This window comes from Uloborus diversus, unplaced genomic scaffold (assembly GCF_026930045.1).
Source record: "Uloborus diversus isolate 005 unplaced genomic scaffold, Udiv.v.3.1 scaffold_1139, whole genome shotgun sequence".
In the NCBI taxonomy this organism is placed as follows: domain Eukaryota; kingdom Metazoa; phylum Arthropoda; class Arachnida; order Araneae; family Uloboridae; genus Uloborus; species Uloborus diversus.
The window spans coordinates 24,391-44,197 of record NW_026557809.1 but is presented as its reverse complement, the minus strand read 5'-3'; the positions used below and the strand labels follow the sequence as shown (position 1 = coordinate 44,197).

General features: G+C 33.4%; 1 protein-coding gene across 1 annotated transcript; it reads right to left on the bottom strand.

Moving 5' to 3' along the window:
• Positions 1-13,962: 13,962 nt before the first annotated feature.
• LOC129232308 (uncharacterized) lies at positions 13,963-16,543 on the bottom strand. Its single transcript, XM_054866471.1, has 2 exons — positions 16,264-16,543; positions 13,963-16,181 (listed from the first exon to the last, which is right to left on the bottom strand). Exons 1-2 carry the CDS (start codon positions 16,541-16,543, stop codon positions 13,963-13,965), a joined length of 2,499 nt encoding a protein of 832 aa, XP_054722446.1.
• Positions 16,544-19,807: the final 3,264 nt, after the last annotated feature.

Below are 19,807 nucleotides of genomic sequence, written 5' to 3'. Positions count from 1 at the left end.
GAAATGTTTTTACATTTTTGCAAAGAAAAAAGTACTGAAAGCAAGAAAGTTCTAATTTCAAAGGGGAGGGGTCTTGAGCCCCCTTGCACAATCCCCCCCCCTCCCCCATATGGGCGCCTTTGGGAGGAAATACTATGTTAGAACAATGAAAAACAGCATCAGTTCATGACCTGGCAAGGAAGCAAAAAGAAAACCCATCCCACTTTATTTATTCATATTTTACTTGATTATATATTTATTCTCATTTTGTTTTCAAGATAAATCCTCGAACTATCTTTTTCTGCAGATGATTTCCAGATTTATGTCTTTCATTTGGTCCATGAACAATTCAACTTTTTAGATAACTGGAGTGAGTTGGTAACAAATCAAATAATGTTAACCAAGAATGAACTTTAAAACATATCTTGCTATCTTGTTTCTTTGCTATGTTAATGTACTGCTGTAATTTGTGACCTCTAAAGAATTTGTTTTTAGTTTCCTTTATTTGCCATAATTGTTAGTCACTACTAACATACAAATAATACATTTTCAAATAATGTTGATATTTAAATTCAATTTTGTTTTCTTTTAATAATTGCAAGACTGATTATAAAAGTTGTTACCATTTTATTCATTGTGCCTGAAATACTTTAATTTGTAATCTAGTCAGCTTGATCAATACTTTTTGATTATTTATTTTCATTATTTATGTAAAAAGTAGTCACAATTTCGCAGTACTGTTTCCTAATTTTAATTTATTACAACTTCTGTATCACATATAATTTTAATGGATTACAATATCTGTATCCATTAAAATTATATGCGAACCAGAAGTAATTGAAATACAGAATTGATTACAAATTGAAAATACAGAATTCTGTGTTTTCAATTTGCAAATTTGTTACCGACCCTTGTCATTGAAAATGTCAATGCAATTAAGTAGATTTTAATGATCAAAAAGATAGAGGAAAAAAGTTGTAAAACTACAATCAAAACTAAGTTTGGTGCTTTTTAAAAAATTATAAAAGAAGCATTTTAATCTGAGTTATTTTGTCTTCATAATATTTTAGCATAATAGTATATTCTGGGTAAGATATCAAAGAACTGTTTCATATGAAATGTAAGATTGAAATCAGACAAAAGTTTTTTAAACCGCGCAAAAACAATGAATGAAATGTATTTCAAAATATCTTAAAATAGAGTCATAATTCATTTTCACTTGGTTTATGTTTAGAATTATTTAAAAAATATAATGGTCTTTACTTTTTCATTCCAAATTATTTTTTCCATTCCATGTTTCTAAACGTTACTATTGAATTTATCAGTTAAAATCAAAGTTTTTAAGCAAAGGCGAACAACTTTTTTTGATCAAATGTCTCATTTTCTTCACTTATTTTTATCTAAATTAAATTATTGCTTTTTTTTTTTGTAATTTCATGTTTGAAAATGTTTGTTTTTGCTTTGCTTACAAACTTATTGAATTTCACAACTGCTTTATAAAAATTAAACAAAAGTTAATGTAAATATTTTCATAATGTGCACATTTTGATACTTTACTGCTTGCAGTTTCACACAAATTTCCTTGTGATTTTTTTATTGTGTACTCTTACTTGAATCTGTGATTTTTAAATATTAAATATGCCTTATATTTTCTGATATTAAATAGCAAAATAAAATGTTTACTCCAGGCAATATTTTTATCAAAATGCTGTGTTGTTGAATGCTGTTACATAATTTAGTTATTTTATTTAATAAAAGGTTTTAGTTGTATTGTTTAAAACAAGGTTATATTTTTTACTCAAACATGCATTTACGTTTGTTTAGCAATAAAGGAAAGTGCAAACCAAATTTTTGAATGAAAGTATATTATTCTTATATTTTTTTGTAAAAGGTTATCATTTACATGTTCAAAAATTGCTTTATATAAAAATCTTTGCAAATTATTTATTCATATCATTAATAAAAGACAATCACTTGTACTAAATGAACAAGTTATTTTAAAAACTTCTCTGAATTTTTGGATTTAAACTAAGTTTTATTTCCTAAGAGTTTTTCCCTACCTACTTGTAAGGGAAAAAACTTCAATGTGATGTATTAAGAAGTAAACATACGTAGACTAAACAAATTTTTGGTTTTGTTATAATGTTATCAAAATGAAGGGTTGTGACTTCTCACAATGATATGTGACAGTTATCCAAGTAGTAAGGTACGATCCAAGAAACCATGAAATGATGTGTGTCATCAAGAACAGATCCCCCCCCCCCCCCCCCCCCCCCCCCATAAAATGTAATTTTATGTTTCCGAAACTTTTTTGTCCTCTGCCCCACCTCAATTAAAATCCTTGTACCTTTCCTAACATCAACACAATTTTAATATCAAAAATGTTCTATGTGAAAACTTGAACAATTTGAAAAAAATTATATTGAGAAAACACAGTAAGTAAATTTTCTGAACAAACTAGGGGTGTCCAAAAAGTTTGTGAACACTTGCAAAAAAAAAAAAAAAAAAAAAAAAAAATGAAATTTTACTTGCCAAGTAATAACAGAAACAACAATCATTTTTTGCAAGTGTTTACGAACTTTTGGGACAACCTAACATAATGAAGAATTAAAAATCAAGTACATAAGGATTTTATTGAAAGGTTTTAATATTGTTATTTTCATTAGCTAAAAGTTTGGTGATACCCTTGCACTTGATACTTCCTGTAAAGAGATTTTATCTAAGGCTCCAATTTAGTTAATTTTAGTCTCAAGCCCCCTCATTTAATTATATCTCGCAGATTTATTTTTTTTAAGCAGCAAATTATTTATGCCACTAAAGAGCAGTACTAATTCCACTTTCAGATAAATATGTAGATAGAAGAGATAATAAGTTCTGCTGTATTACTAGTTGAAAATTTAATTTTAATCTGCTCTCAATGCCATGTCATCGCCCTTGTTTTTATAAAATAAGTCTTGATTGACTCATGCATCATCATTTTGCATGTTGACACATTTTTCTTGATACTGCATATTTGAATTACCCAACAAACTCTTTAGCATCGGCTGCATCATGGAGGTTGTGAAATCAATTTTTCTCAAATCAGAAAAATTTTCTTTTCAATCGGTTGATAAAATTTTCAACTGATTGAGAAATATAGCCATAGCTGAAACTTCCCATTTTCAGAACCAATGAAAGTTTTCAAATTCAAGTTGTAAATAGTTAGGTGACATAATTTCATAAAAATAACAATATCTTCAGTTTTGCATTGACAAGAGTTTATTTGTCCGTTGACCGCGTTTATTTAACAATATTGAATTTTCTAAAGAAATGGACTGTGCATAATTCACAAATGCAGTACCATCGACCGTTAAGAGATCTTTCATTTGAGGTTTGTCATATAAAAACCATGAAAGTATCAAATAGTTCCTTTACTGTTTTCAACCAGTGGTCTTTCAAGAGCAATCTTACTTCAGTCTGAAGAATAAGCTCGACTGTCTTCATTTTGTTGTTCACACAGGTGCAGATCCACGGAGGGAGGATTGGGGGAACGTTCTTCTTCCAAATTCCCAAGTGTTCCTAAACTTTTTCAGCACAGTGCACAGGAGAATTTTTTTTTCTACCCATGTTTCTATAGCCGAATGTATTCCTGGAACAGGAACTTGAAACTTAAAGTAAAAAATAGGAGGCAGTTGCAGCAGGACTCATCCTGTCTACTCATTATATAAATTGCTATCCAAGCCCTTGGAGTGGAGGAGGTGACAGGGCCGGATTACCTCACGATCCAGCAGGTTCATGGATCTGGGCACCACAATTTTCAGGACAACAAAATGAGGTACATTTTCCTCTTTTCTCCCATTTTCTGGAGCTATTACTTCAAAAGTGTGTGATATTTTTTTTTATTTATTTTTTTTTTTTTCTGAGAGGGGCACCAATTTTTTCACTCACGACAGATATTGCCAACCAACAGAAGGGATACTGCAAAATTCAGCATTAGGAACTACTTCATCTGCGAGGATTTATTACAATTATTACATATTCACGAACGCTTACAAGAAATGAATGACAAATGCTTGTTTGAAAGCTATCTCTAGATGTAAAGTGCTGTGTGAGTATTGATACACACAGCTGTTGCATTGACGCTGTGTCTTCTGAGCTCCGAAATGCTGTTTCTAAAATCTTAAACGAGTATCTATGCCGCTAGGTGCTCGTATTTATAATATTACGTAAATTATCCTTCAGCGAAATCCAACTGGGTACAATGTGTAAAACGCTTGGCACAATAAAATAAGTTGTGAAATTTTTTTTCATGTCTGCAAAAAGAAATTTAAACTTTTTTTTTTTTAATTTAGTTTTTGATCTTGGGCCCATTTACACTTTTGGAATCTATCCAAGAAAAACCTGGAAATAAACCAAGTTTTTTTCACAATCGTAGGAAGCACAAAAGTTGTTAACCTTTATTTTTATTGACATATATACATAAATTTAGGATTTAGGTAAGGTTGGCTCATAACATCATTGAGTAGGCTGTCAATATTTGTCTTTGACAAGTACTTTAATTGGGTTGCAAATATGACAAAGCGACACTCAGGTGTCACGTTCAATGTCCAACCTTGTATGATATCTTGATTTTATGTAAGCAAATGCTGAAAATCTATATTTGTAGATATGAAACTTAAAACCATTAAAAATATAAATATAATGAAAATAGTTCAATTCTTTGGGGAGGGAGGGAGGAATATTAGTATAAGAGTTAAAAATACTAACTTAAGATGTAAACCTCATTGAAAAAAATAATAACCATGGAAGAATCATCCCTTTCCACCCAACTAAATAATAATAATAATAATAATAAGTTATTGATATTCCCCCATTCCTCTTCCCTATAACCCATAATATTAAGCCTGCGCCTGCTAATGCCAATCCCACAATAATTGGGCACAAGGGTGCACCCCCTAAATATCGCGAAGACCCCTACAAGCAAGAGACCCACTCCAAAAAAGAAATACCCCTTAAAACACTATTTCAATGGCACAGTCTGTGCCATGAACCCCCCCCCCCCCCCTCTAGGTGAGCACCCCTGATTGAGACATTCCAAACCCCTGATTTCCAGCTGAAACAAAGAAAACATACCTTTTTTTTCAAATTTTTAGAAGACTTTTCACCCACACACTAAGTCGGGGGAAAAAAATCAGTTTTCTTTGATCCTAGCTAATTTTTGTCTATGAAGACTAAAATGGATCAGCAAAAAAAAATTATCTCGAAGGATTGTTGAATTCCCCCCCCCACCTTGCTTCAAAAAAAAAAAAAAGATCTATCTATAATAAAAATTAAGTTGAAAACTTTTCCAAAAAGGAAAAAAAGAGAGGGCGAGAAAAGATCGAAAGCGAACTACTTTAAGAAAATAATGTAAATCTAGTCAATCACCGATTAAAGTTTTTAAAAAATTACAAAATTTTAAAATACATATTTCAATAAAAATTTTCATTTCATTCTGTTTTATAAAAGCTCAGTTATAAATACATTGATATAGGAGTAATTTTCTCTCGATTTATTTTGATAGAAGTGTAATCGAACGAACTTTTTATCAATTCTGCCAGATATGTAAGTTTCAGCTTGTCAAAAATTAAAAAATACTGCAAGAACAAAAAATATTAAATACTGCTTGCCTATTTAGGGGATTCAATTTACTCCCAGGTTTTGAAAAATAAAAGATTTTAGATATAAATGGGCGCGTTCTTTGCGGTTTTTTTATGTTCGTATCTGTAAAGTTTGAATGTTCAAATGTTCAAATCTTTAAAAAGCGAACATCACACTATCTTCGTACAAATATGCTTATCTGCTTAGTTCATTGTTCATGTTTCAAACCCTAATAACTCGCTCCTCGTAACCCCTAGCTCGCTCAGGTCCAACGAGAGGCCATGTAGTGTAGTCGGAAACTACGGGCTGGTCCTTATGGAAGGGTGGAGGGGTCGGAGTTGGAGAATAACTTTTATGACTTTTATGGTAGGGGCTAGGGGGCCCAGAGACCAAACTGACAAGGGGCCCTGGGCCCACCTTGGCTCACGTCGTCCTTTTTCGTGCTTGTCTACACCTAGACAGACTTATATAAATGATGGTTCCTATCAATATGTATCAGTAAATGCCAGAAACCCAAGAAACCGAAGTTAAAATATTTTAGAGCAGATGTCCTGTAATGATGGTTGTTGATGGGGTACTTTCGGCGGAAGCAGGCACCAGTCACTCTACCTAGAGTCCGAACACTTTCGATGGCATCCGCACTAACTTAATCACGTGATGGTTATGCACTTATTTGAACATTCGCTTGTATGTCTTTTGTAGTGCTTATTTTTCATTAAAAAAAACACGCAAACAAACATCGTTAATAAGTACAGAAATTTTAATTATTAGATGTTCTTTCACACGCCGAATGAATTGTGGCTCTCATTGATTCGGCTACACTCCAGTTACAGTCACAGCAATTCTACGTCCGCGAAGTTTTAAAAATGTAAACAAGTTCATGCTTCTGTTATGTGAATGAAATAGATCAATGTCATGTCGTCATTTCAAATAGTTTTTCTTTTTGACATTAATGCATATAATGATTGCTGTTCAAAATCTAAGTCCCAGCTAAACGATAATTTAATAAGTTTACGGTTGGTTTGTTTAAAATTATTGACTCATCTCTCATCGAAAACGTCAAGTTTCAAATGGGGTTTTAAATTTTTTGATAGTAATGGGTGTCACACGCAAATCATGAATAAGTTTTCCTTTTCAGGAATGTGTCTGGAAAACTTCGAAACCCTTGAAAATGAAATTACCATTAGATATCAAAGACATATTTCATATTTAGAAGCATTGGCAGAATCTGCCAAGAAAGATGAAAGACTATCAATATCTACCGAACAAAGTTGTAGTAATGAAACCAAAGCGCAGAAATCGATTCCAGTACAAATTTTGCACTTAGCACTCACTCAGCTTCTTTGTGAATTTCAGTGGGAAACGTTAGATATCTGGTCTCCATCTGCTAAGAACAATTACAGAAGGAAAAATCTTTTATTCTTTGTAAACAAATGTGCAATGAATGAACCCAATTTTTTAGAGTACTTTGGATTATCCTATCCAGTGAGTGCAACCAAGTTTAAAAACGTGTTACTGTCTCATTCATTGCAAAAACAAATGTTTGATCGAATGCGCATTCACTGGGTATGGTTAAACACATCAGAATACTTATTAGTAAGTTTTTATCTTTTTATTCTACATTAATGCCTGAGAGAAAAAAAAATCATATAATTTTCACTGTATATAAATTATCAATTTTTAAATCTGAAGCTATACAATTTCAACAACTATTGCTTTACAATATTATTTAATTCCTCTGAGGGACAGCATTTGTACCCCAAACATTTTGTTCTCAGAGGTTGAAACTTGTTTGGTGGTTTTTAGAAAGTGGAATTTGTATCATAGAAATCCTGAGCATTCGTTTTGTGGCCCAAAATTTAGATGGAAGTGTCAATATTTCTATGACCATTTCATCGTATTTGCATGTTACCTACAGTCAGAATATATTTTTAACGTCCCTTTTAAAAGGGGGGAAACCAGTTTAGAAGGCCAAAATATAAGTTTTTCATTAATTTTTTCAACAGAGAACAATAATCAGAATTTCTTTAAACTTGCAGGAGATTTCATTCATCTTTTGAAGGAGACACCTTGCAATTTTTTAAAATCATTTTCACCAGAAACAGTCGGAATCTGCTATCCATGGGTGGTCGTCATCAAAGCTTGTTGTTGGTGGCAACTACCCAAGCCACAATTTTTATCTGTAATTATTACAATTTTCCCTTCTTGTAAACTACATATTTCCTAAGAATATCAACCTGGGGATTTAAAAAAGTTGAAAATTGCATCTTTTTGAAGTGTTTGAATACAATGTCATGTTTTTCTACCGTTTTTTAAACATTTCTTGCATAGGTTCATCCGGGGTAAAATGGGTATAAAAAACAGCATTTTTAATTTCAGTGACCCATAGCAGAAATAACATGAAATATAATTGTTTTTGTTGAATATTCTATACATTGTGTCTTACGTCTAATTTGGGCATAGTTTGTGTTAACTTTTTGCTTTAAATTTAGTGTAAAGGACAGGGTTGGCTTTCTGCCAGCAGAAACTATTTTTGCCATGCCAGTGGCAAAAACTGGTTATAACCGGTAAAAACCGGCAGAAACTGGCAAAAATTTAAAAGTGTCTTTTAATAACTCAAGTAATTAGTAAATGATATTTGTTTATGTCAACTAAAAAATTAAACATCATTTCATCATTTAAAAATATAAAATCCAATGCAAGTGCCCTTGATTTAGTTCAGAAAGGGAACTTTTCAATTGCAGAGACTCGTAGTATTTGGATTAATTTAACAAAATATAAAAAATCTTACGGGGTTGCTCAGGAAAGAGGAGACACATACAGAATTAAATGGGCATTATTGTTTGTAATTTGCTCACTTATATGCTTCCTCTAAATTGTTTGTGATTGAAATTATCATGTCATGTACTTTAAGAAGAAAGTGCCAGAATTTTACTTGCCTAGAATTTTGTACCTAATGTCACAGTTTTGCAAAACAAATTGGCCCCATTACTCAAAACTTATTTTTCTAGTCAAATTTTTACTACAACTCCAGTTACTACATGGTGGACCAGTTATACAATAAATGAAAGTTTCACAAACATTGCTTGCTTCCTTAATGCATTGTCTGCTAGCTCTTCTGTTTCAAGAATATTCTAAAGTTTCTCATTTGTGCATATTAAATTGAGAACCTGTTTAGATTTTTGAAACCACCTTTTCGAAGAGGCAATTGTAGGGTCCCAACAAATGTAACATTTGATTTTGAATTGTGATAATTTTGTAATAAAATTACAGTGCTTCGGTTAACCATTAATTATTTTTTCCATGCATTTTCTGTTGTATATCGAGAATTAATTTTTCATTTTGTGAGTTCTTGCCAGTTTCTGCCACAAATGTGGCAGTAAGTGGTTTTTGCCATGCTGGTTTTAGCCGGTTTCTACCAGTGGTTTTAACCGCCTCGGCAGAAACTTGCCAACCCTGGTAAAGGGGTATACCTATTTTATCCCTGTGTATACCCATTTTACCCCGTGCTTCGGGGTAAAATGGGTATACAGCGGGGTCAAATGGGTATATGCTGTTTAAAGTTGAACTACACTGTGACTAATAGAGAATTTTTTTTTTAAATTGAGTATAATTGCATTGGAGAGTAAAAACTTTAATCTAAAACAACCACAAAAAATGTTTACAGAACCAAATTTATGAACAAAAGGTGCATTGGCAAAGACTTGCGGTTTGGCTGAGGTAGTATTTTTACAACTTTGTGATGCCTGCACAACATCAATGTCATCTTTCTTGGGGAAGAATTTGACAGATGATTTTGTAGCAAACTTCTCACTATATTGACCTTCAGCTGAGATTTCAGTGATTAAACCTATGAATTCCACAAATTTAACAGCGGCCCTGTTGCCAATTGCTGGATTTAACAACTAGGAGAACCATTAGTTTTCATTTCTACTTCATTAGTTATTTTATCAATTATTGTTAATGTTTTTTTTTAAATTTATTTATTTTATGTGTATTTATTTATTTTTTCTGCTTTTGTTTGTCTCTTGCCTGTTTGTGTACAATCTTGCAGCCACCTGCTCTGTAAATACAACATCTCCCACCTTTGTTTAGACTCTATTTTTCTTTTGTAAATTTTTCATTTCCTTACCAGTGCTAAAAAACGGCTGTGAACTAAGAGGTATAGTAGGAGGATTAAGTTATTCAGTACAACTTTGCTATGACGCATAAGGATTCTGTTGTGATTGTATGTGAGGTTGTACTTAGACTATGTTCTGGGAATGTGGTTGGTTTGTTTTAAAAGGAAATTAAAAAGACAGCATATTAGTTATCAATACTTACTATGTTTTATAATGCATAGCAATGAACCATATACATAATAAACTTACAGTAAATTACTAACCTACAGTAATCATGAACTATATCGATAATATTCAAAAAATATAATACCTTTAATTGGCATAAGTTATAGTAATTAAAATACAAATAAATGAAGAGTAATTATTTATAAAACTTTTTAAAAACATACTTTTAGTTTGATGAATAATATCTAACATTTGTCTTGCAAAGATAATTAAGTTTTTTAAACTTCATGCATTCAATTTCTTTAACTCGAAAATGTTGGCTATACCCATTTTACCCCGTGCAACTAAAAGTACTACAAAGTTTTTGTAAATATTGAAATTTACTTATTTTTTGAGTTTTCTAATAGAAAATTTCTTTTTCTATCAAATCCAGATAAAAAACTTCCAAAAACTCTTCCTGTAAATTTTTCTAGAAAGAAGTTTATCACTCATTATAAACGCATTACTTTATGTTCTGAAAAATGAAATTGTTGTTAAGCCTGGTAAATGAGTTGCTAGATTTTTTTTCCTCAAGTCAAAATGTTGCCTGATATGTAAACATTTTCATCATATTTTTTTATTTTCAAAAAATGTTGTCCAGTAGAATAAAATCAAGAAAAATGCAACTATACTCATTTTACCCCGGCTACCCATTTTACCCCGGGTCCTCCTATATTTTTTTTCTCTTTATTAATAATATCATCCCAGAGTTAGGTTTATATAGAGTATAGTTGAATAAAGAATATACACACAAATTTGCAGAACAATTGGTAAATAACTCTTTGAGCTAGAATGCTCACTAGTTAAAAGAAAGTTGTTTTGAGAAAAACACATATGAAAAAAGCTGCTGTGAACGTTTTTGAATCTCCACAGTCATTTTCGTGCTCATTACCATAGGAACTAATGGGAAATTTTCATTGAAATTTTGGCAACATAATCTTGGATAGTTTTACTAACATTTTATGAGATTAAAAAAAGTGAATTTTTTGATCTGTCTGAACTAATTTCTCCCCTTAATATTGAAAACAGCAGTCAAGTGTTTTCCAAATATTTTAATTAATAATCCTATTCCCGTTGAGCCTAGTAGGCCCTAGACTGGCAAATTCTACTATCAGTATACAGTAAAACCTGTCTACAATGATACTGTTGGGACCTAAAAAAATATCGCAATAGACAGGTTATCGTTATAGACAGTTCGATTATTCATGCTGACATTTTGCTGGGGTCAAAAAAAAATGTTATTGTTATAGACAGTATCGTTATACACAGGTTTCATTGTACACTGTTTTTACAAAAGAAGATGCCAAAAAATATTTATTTTCCCCTACAACTTTTTTAAAAAAAATTACTAAATGAGATTTATTTTTATTTATCTCATGAAAATGAACAAGAAATTGTTCCTTCTACTGTCTAACCACAGATTGCATGGAAAGACAAACATCCGGTTTACAGGCAGAAATGGGGGCTATTAGTTTTTACGGATGTCAGCTTTTCCAGATGTATGTTGTCTTTAAATTAATCAGAGTCCAAGGGTGAATTCAGGGGAGGGTCAAAAGGTCAGCTGACCCCATGTGACAATAATTTTATTATGATTACTAGCAGTACCAGTGCAGCAATTCCTGTGCTAAAAATTTAATGGAAGATCGTTGAATAAAAAAAATGACGCCCCCTCCTCCTCTGATGTGAAAGGATCATTTTTCTTTGTATAAAATGCATACACACTTTAAAAAAAAAAAAAAAAAAACCTATTAAAGTTTCTTTGGAATTTAAAACTTTTTTAGAAATTATTGAATTAGATTTACAGTTGCTTTAAAGCTCTATTTAGTGAGTGAAGCGGTTTTTACAGCAATTTAAAATATTTCACCAAATAAACAATAAAAGACATCAAATAATATCTTTCAAATGTAAAAATCATTCCACAACTCTATTGTTTATCGCCAAACTCGCCCAGCAGCCACGCTGCCATAATCCATCCAACGAAAAAAAAACCATCTTGTGGTACATTCAAAAATCAACGTCAGAAAAAAAGAAAATGTTGTACATTTCACTTGGATAAAAAAAATCAAAACTTTATTTTTCTTTCAAAACAAATCGCCAAAACAATGAATTACATTTGCGGTTGCTTTGAAACAATAATCCTAGACTGAACTGCTCAGTGCCAAACGTACCGAGCGACCACGCTATCGGAACCCAGCCCTTTTGCGACTGAAGCGGATGTCTTTGGCAATAATAAATGTTTCGCCAAACAAACAAAAAAGTATAAATTCACATTAACAGTAGCTTTCAAATCTTTATATATTAAGAGCTGCTTTGCCCGGTCTACCTTGAGAATAAAAATTGTGTCAAGTGACATATATTCAACAATCAGTATTAAATAAAAGAAAAAAAAACACCATGCAAAATTACCCTTCCAAACAATGACGACAGATGTCAAAATACTTTTAAGAAATTAAAATGCGAACGATGGATTTTAAAAGCGTAACCATGGAAACACGAAATAAAATAAGTATAAGAAAATAAATGCAAAATAAAAGAAAAAAACAATGGATTCAAAAAGCGTAACCGTGGAAACGCAAAAATAAAATGGTTGACAACCTGAATCAAAATGACATGTTTCGAAATTGATTTGAAAACGCTTGTAACTTTTTTTCCTTTGAAGATAGAAGCTTAGTTTATCGACCATAGGTCGAGAGAGATCTCGAGTAAAAAATGTTGCTTTTTCCAATGGTGTCAAAAAGAAAACTCATACAATTCCTTCACTTTTTATTGATAGACTAGCTGACCCGGCGAACTTTGTTCCGCCTTAATGGCAATAAATAAGCAGATTGTGTTTTTTTTTTTGGAAAAAATACAAAAAAAAATTAAATAACTACATTAATCATTCATTATTATTTCTGTATTTTAGTACATAGGTTGCTCTTCACTTAAGTACCTTGTGATACACGACATTTTTTGTTTTATTATCAGGCGCAAAAACAAACAACGCAGATGGTCTTCCGACCCGTGAACATGCCACGTATAATTGACCATGTGAAAAACATGAATGTTCTAGATTTAAACCACAAACTTTTAAGGATTGGCCTTGTGATTTGTTGATGGTCATGGCAAATGCAAGACGTATCGGAAATTGAAGTCTTTTAAATTCAAACGGCATATCGGTTTGGCATCATCGGGATCCTCGGAATGAGAACTTCCTCACCTTTGAATTTTCCTATCATTATCGTAGCGTAAATTACATTGTTCATCAATTTTACTAACCACCAAACGCGTACCGTTGCACAGTTTTGGTTGGTTTATGTTTCGAAGCATGATTACTACGGAGCCAACCTTTAGGCGTAAATTGTGCGGTTGGTAAGCCAGGCACGTCCAAAGAGTTTAAAAATTCAATTGGATAGTTGGTGGCTTCATCTTCATTTGTGACGCAGTCAATAGATTTGAATGAATGCATTGTTCCAATGATCTTATTTTGAATTATGTAGTTCAGGTCATCTACATCTTTATTCTTAGCCGCTAAAATTGCTCGCTCACTCAACCATTCATTATTTTTGTAGTTAGAAATAATATTTGGAAATACATTGTTGATAAGTTCGTCTTTTGATGAGACAAAAATTACAGAAATTATTTGGAAATGATATTAATCCGCTCGATTCATCGACAGGTAACTTGACCATTACCGATAGTCAGCAATTGCTCCGAGAAATCTTCAGCAGATGTATCATTAAGCAATGTAACTCTCATGTTTGTTGTCAGCTGCAGTTTCTTCACATAGCGCCATAGATTTGACGATTTGAGGCAAGCGTTTATTTCATCGGCAGCCGTAGATCTTGGAATTACTGGCAGTATTTGGCGGAAATCGCCAGACAGTAAAATCATTGCTCCTCCAAAACATCTCGAGTCATTGCGTAAATCTTTTAATGTTCGGTTAAGTGCTTCTAATGCACGTTTATGCGCCATTGTGCATTCATCCCAGATGATGATTTTCGATGCCGCTAAAACTTTGGCCATTGCTGAGTGTTTTGCAATATTACACGTTGGTTCTTCAATAGTTTGAAGATTTAACGGTAATTTGAATGCTGAATGAGCCGTACGGCATCCTTCTAACAATGTGGCTGCTATTCCAGAAGAAGCAACTGCAACCGCTATGTTGGATCTCGCGCCGAACAGTTGCTAAAACTAATGACATAAGGAATGTCTTGCCAGTTCCACCAGGGGCATCTAGGAAATATAAACCACCATTTTCATCAGCGATTGCCTTCATTAAAGTATCATAAACTTCCTTTTGTTGGTAATTCAACAGGTGTACATTCCTTTGAACTACTAAATCTAATTCCTGGTGATCATATTTACGTTCCCGTTCCAATTCTCGATTAAATGCGTCATTCATTTCACGATTTGGCGCTGGCATTCCTAACCTGATTAATAAATTACCGCACATGAGGTAACACATATCTTCGATCAAGAGTAAAGCACGATTATGTATCTCCTCATTCATCTCAATATCGTGATTTCTGGAACTGACACGACTTTGATGTAAAATATCTTCTGACATACTATCCTTGTATTTGTGCCACAGGTTACATGGGTTTGATGGAAAATATGTCGAAATTATGATAGCGAATAATGTGCGTATCTGACTTGGAGATGCAGAGATAATGGCTTCAGCGATTGTCGTATCCCAATGGGTATCGTTTTCCAATAAGTTCAATTCTTCACATGCAGCACGATATGTTGGGAATATTACACCATTAACAGTTCGTAGTGTCTCAAATGAAGTTGGCCCACGCACATTTACCAGCAACAACCGCAAATAGAAACATTCATCATTCTTTGGATGAACTGTATACATACGACCAAGAGCATCAGTAGAACGCACATCTGGATACCCAGGAACCGCATCACCTTGCTTCCGTCTTTGAAAATTCTTGGATGAAGCATTCCAAGTATAATAACGTGGCATCTCCGAGTAAAGCAAAGTTCGTGCAAACTGATCGCTTTGGCAGATTGCAAAAAAACTGGTCAATGTAGTTGCTGGAGGTGTTTCAGCACGTTGCGTAGCATTCGAAGCCGTGAAATATACTCGTTGACCATTCTCCAGATGCACCGCCAAATGTATAACAGTAGGATGACGTTCGTGAATTGGAAATGCGAATATACGCCAAATCGCTTCATTACAGTTCACATAACGACCAACTTGATAGCGTGAAATTTCATCGTTGGTATTTGAGGATTGCAATCCAAAAACCGCCATATCACTGCCTTTCGTGACATATTTGCAAATATATTTTATTGACTTAACTGAATTGCAGTATTCAACGTTGCAATGTGTCTTGAACGTTTTAGAAATAAGTGGCGAATATGGAACAATCCAACTGTTGTCGACAACGAAATCCATTCTTTTCACTTTCGTTGTGACAGTTCGACCGTTATCATCTGGTGATCGACGCCGATACAGCGGATACCCATCGTTGCCAGTGACAGTCTCCGCCGTTAATTTCCGTGGATATCGTTTAGAGCACTTTCCATCGACCATGCAAGGTGATTGGGGATTGATGGCACCACACGGTCCATGAATCATATTAGTAGTAACAACATCATGTAGGTCTGGATCGACTTCATGATCAGGAATCTCGGCACATATGATATCATCTATTTGGTCAGGCTGAATTCTTTCCACTAACCAAATAAGAATGTGTGCGTGTGGCAGGCCTCGCTTTTGCCATTCGATTGAATACATCCAGCATCGAGTATCTCCAAAGACGCGTTGTTTAACAATAAAGTTCATCAGGGACCGAATTTTTTGCCTGAATATACGTGCTGTGATGTCGTGTCTATCATTTGATGTTTGTCCGGGAAGCAGCAATTGAGTAATTTCTATCCATTTTGGATTACAGGTAAAAGTAATAAAGAGATCTGGCCGGCCGTAATGACGAACATATGTCATTGCATCTTGTGCATATTCATGCATATGACGTGGGCTACCAATGTACGTCGCCGGCAGAATAGTTAATCGACCAATATTAGCTGCATTTCCTTCAGTACTAACTGCATCACGTAAATGGACGTACTCCTCAGAACGCAGTTTGGCTTGGTTCAACCTAATAAATGTTAAACGTTCCGTTTCTATTTTTACATACATGTCAACGCAATACTGCTGAAACAATCGACGAAACCGCAGCAAATAGTTGTCAGCATTTTGACGAATCATCAAACGATATGCATAATAATTCATTGAGCTAACTTTCTTTGTAGTTTCTTCACCTGAAATTCAAAATTTGATAATTAACCATTTCAAAGACAAATAATACAGACATTAACCATTATTAAGATACTGATACTTTACCATTCAATGGATTTATCATTTTAATATTGAAATAACATCCATCTTCTCCTTGCCAAAACATCAGTGGGTATTGCAATGCGTCATATGATCGATGAAATTCAGATATTTGTTGCAGTTGCCCAGTATCGCGACGTGTAAGCACAATATCGCGTTTTTCCAATTGTTCACCAACAATCAGGATGGCAACTTCGTCTACTGTAGGAGCATTAAATGTGCGTTCGTGTGTTCCAGATGGTCGTTTATCTGCTTTGATGACAACTTTATAGTCATCATTTGGCATTTGCTCTAAAGCACTCTTAAACAACCTGACCAACGCATGATGTTCATGAAGCAGACACTGCAAAGTCTTGAATAATTGCTCGCTTCATTCCTGCATTGATCCCTAGGCGTCGATCAAGTTGTTCTTCCATGTTGCCCATGAAATATATTTGTAAAAATTTATTCTGTGTATCTTCGAAAGGTAGTAATGATCCAATTCGATGGTGAATCTGTCCTTGTATCTACAAAATAAAAACCAGACAGTATTAACTGGGTTATAAACACTTTTTCTGTGGGAGAGTAGAGTTCAGTATTAGCAAATATAATACATACCAATAGATAAAGTAAGTTATTCTTTAACTACATTCTATGTAAGTACAAAAATAAATACCTTAAATGTCGGATTAAATCCTCCTTCTTCGATAATGTCTGCCCCAAATGACGTCATTTGGAAACAACTATTGTATTTTCGAGTATTTGCAAGAAAGTGGCGTGATTCTTGTGTTTCGCCACAAAGCAATGAATACAATGGCTCATGTGGCGGAGTCAACCCTGGCAATTTCACTTTACCATTAAGGCAGCATAATCCAGGCGTTTCTCCGGAAAACTTTAATGCACCACAATACTCGCAAACAACGTCCATTTGCCCAATGCAAACGCTAGGATGCAAGCTGTAATCATTGCTGCAATCGTATCGAAACGCTGCTCGATTCAAATCAGCTAAATATCTTGTTCTGCGTCGCAAATTATCTATTTGTTGCCTTCTGTTGTTCGTTCGACGATTCTGCATTGCCAACCGAGCTGTTTCACGGGCTGCTTCACTTTGCTCTCGTGATTGAGAAGCATGAAGTCGAGCCATACTATCGCGGCGCTGTTCACGTGCAATTTCTTGTTCGTCTTCAGTCCTTTCATTTGCAGTATTTTGTATTCTTCTTGCATTACGGCTTTGTCGGGAAAGATTCGATCGTCTTGGTCGCGGCATTATTAATTAAACTTCACTTCACTTAAATCCACTTGTTAATTATTTATTTAATAGAAATAGTTTTAATATTGATTTCTTACAAATATCAAATTGTCATCCATACGTCAATACATAGCTGTCATTTTACGTCAATTACATAGCTGTCATTTGCGTTTTGTTATTCCAAGTCTGATTCTTTTTTGTTATACCACGTTTTATAGTGACTGACGTTTCATGTCAAGTCACACGGGAACGCTGTAGAACGGGATAAAAAGTATCCTATGTCCATCTCCTGGCTCTAAGCTACCTCCCTACCAATTTTCAGCCGAATCTGTTCTGCCGTTCTTGAGTTATAAGTGGTGTAACTAACACGACTTTCTTTTATATATATAGATTTAATGAAGAAAGTAGTGCCTAAATTTCAGCTAAGCCTTAAAAAGTTCGAGCTAAAAACGCAAATTACTCTCGCCGTAATTAAATTAAAGCATTGAAACAAATTATTTAGAATGCGTAAAATTCTACCCTTTTCAACGATATATAATATTGATATGTGCAAGTAATTTTTCACTCCCATATTTGAGAATTTATGTGAAATTTGAGCCTAAATTGAAATTAAAAAAAGCACTATTTATCGATTTTTTTCGAATTATAGCCTACTATGTCACTCAGTAAGAAAGCACCTTTCATATAGTGAAGGAATTTTTCAAATAGGTGCTGGTGTTCCGGAGATTACCTCGAACATATAAACACAAAAATCTGCCCTCTCTCTTTATAATATTAGTATAGATTATCAAACTTCAATACTTTAGCTCAAAAAAAAAAGTACATAGAATCAATGTTAACCTCTTTTTTGCTTGGTTCTGTAAGATATTTCTCCTCGGAACATGACCAGATTGTTGGCTTAAAGAAATAGTTTTGATGAAAGTTTTAGAGAATATGATCCATGGTGCAGGTTAAAAAAAAATTAGAGGGGGATTTTTGAAAGGATTTTTTTATTATTTCGGGGGTGAGTTGCTCCGTAGTGTGGGGCACCATCATCTTTAGGGGGAATGGCACCCCTGAGCTTAACCAATATTTCTTTACTCAGGTAGTATAACACACTAGTCATTGAAACTTCACCCCCCTTAGAAAAATTTCTATATCTGCCCCTGGAAGAGTCTCGTTCAAATAAGAGGAACACGCTCATCAAGGTTTTACTTTTCCACCTCAATCAGATAGACTCTTCTTAACTGGACGTTCGCCAATTCCGTACAATTCGTGGTTGGACTGTAATTCTGAGTTCATTATTTTAGCTTTAGGGATTCGAAGGAGAAATTTCAGGCAAGCTTATGGGCAGCATGAAGAAAAATTAGATTCTGCATTTAAGCAACAGTAATAAAATATCTCTTTAATTGGGGACTATAAGTCACATTCTTGTCAAACAACTTGTCTATCTACCTACAAAATTAATTGATTTTTAGCCACTGTAACTGTATTTTTAAATACAGTAGAAGACCGTTATAACGCACACCTTGGGACCACAGCTTTTGTGTTATACAGGATTTTGCATTATATAGATCATTTCACAAATTTTAAAACTAACATTCAGAATATGTCTAGATATTAGCACTTGGGCAGTTCTCAAAAGGTGGGAACAAAAAAGTTAACTTTGAGCAATTTCAAAAATTTTCGAATTTGACATCAATTTTGATTTTATTCTATAGTATGCATACCTAGAACACAATATATGAACATGAAAAGACAGCAGGTATTTGTAAAAATTGTTAATTAGCAAATTAAATCAGCAATCTGTAGGTAACAGATTTTGGACATTGCTTTCCTGTAGGTAACGGATTTTGGACATCATCATAACATAAGTTTCATCATTTTTGACAATTGTTAATCTGATTTTTAACTTTTCCAATGAAAATTTTATTTATTACTTTTTAAATTTTGCAATTTAATAATAAAGAGGATATTAATGAAATACTTGAATGGCTATACATGCTGCTCCTTACATTTAATAAAGTTTTGGAATGATTTTGAAGAAATTGATGCAAAGTTAAAAAAAAGCTTCAAATTAAAAATAATACAATTGTAAAAAGTGACATCAGTTTTAATAATGAATATTTTTTCTAATGTCATAAGAATTAAAATGATGTCTAAAAAAATTATTGAAGAAAGAAATTCGTATTTCTATTTGGAGATCGTTAAATTATGTTTCCAAAAGAAAGAAGAGAAAAAGAATTCTAAAATAATAAAAGCGGAAAAAAAAAAAAAAAAAAAAAAAAAAATGCTAGCGCAGGTGATAAAGTTGCCAAAAGTGGTACAGCTGACGATAAACTA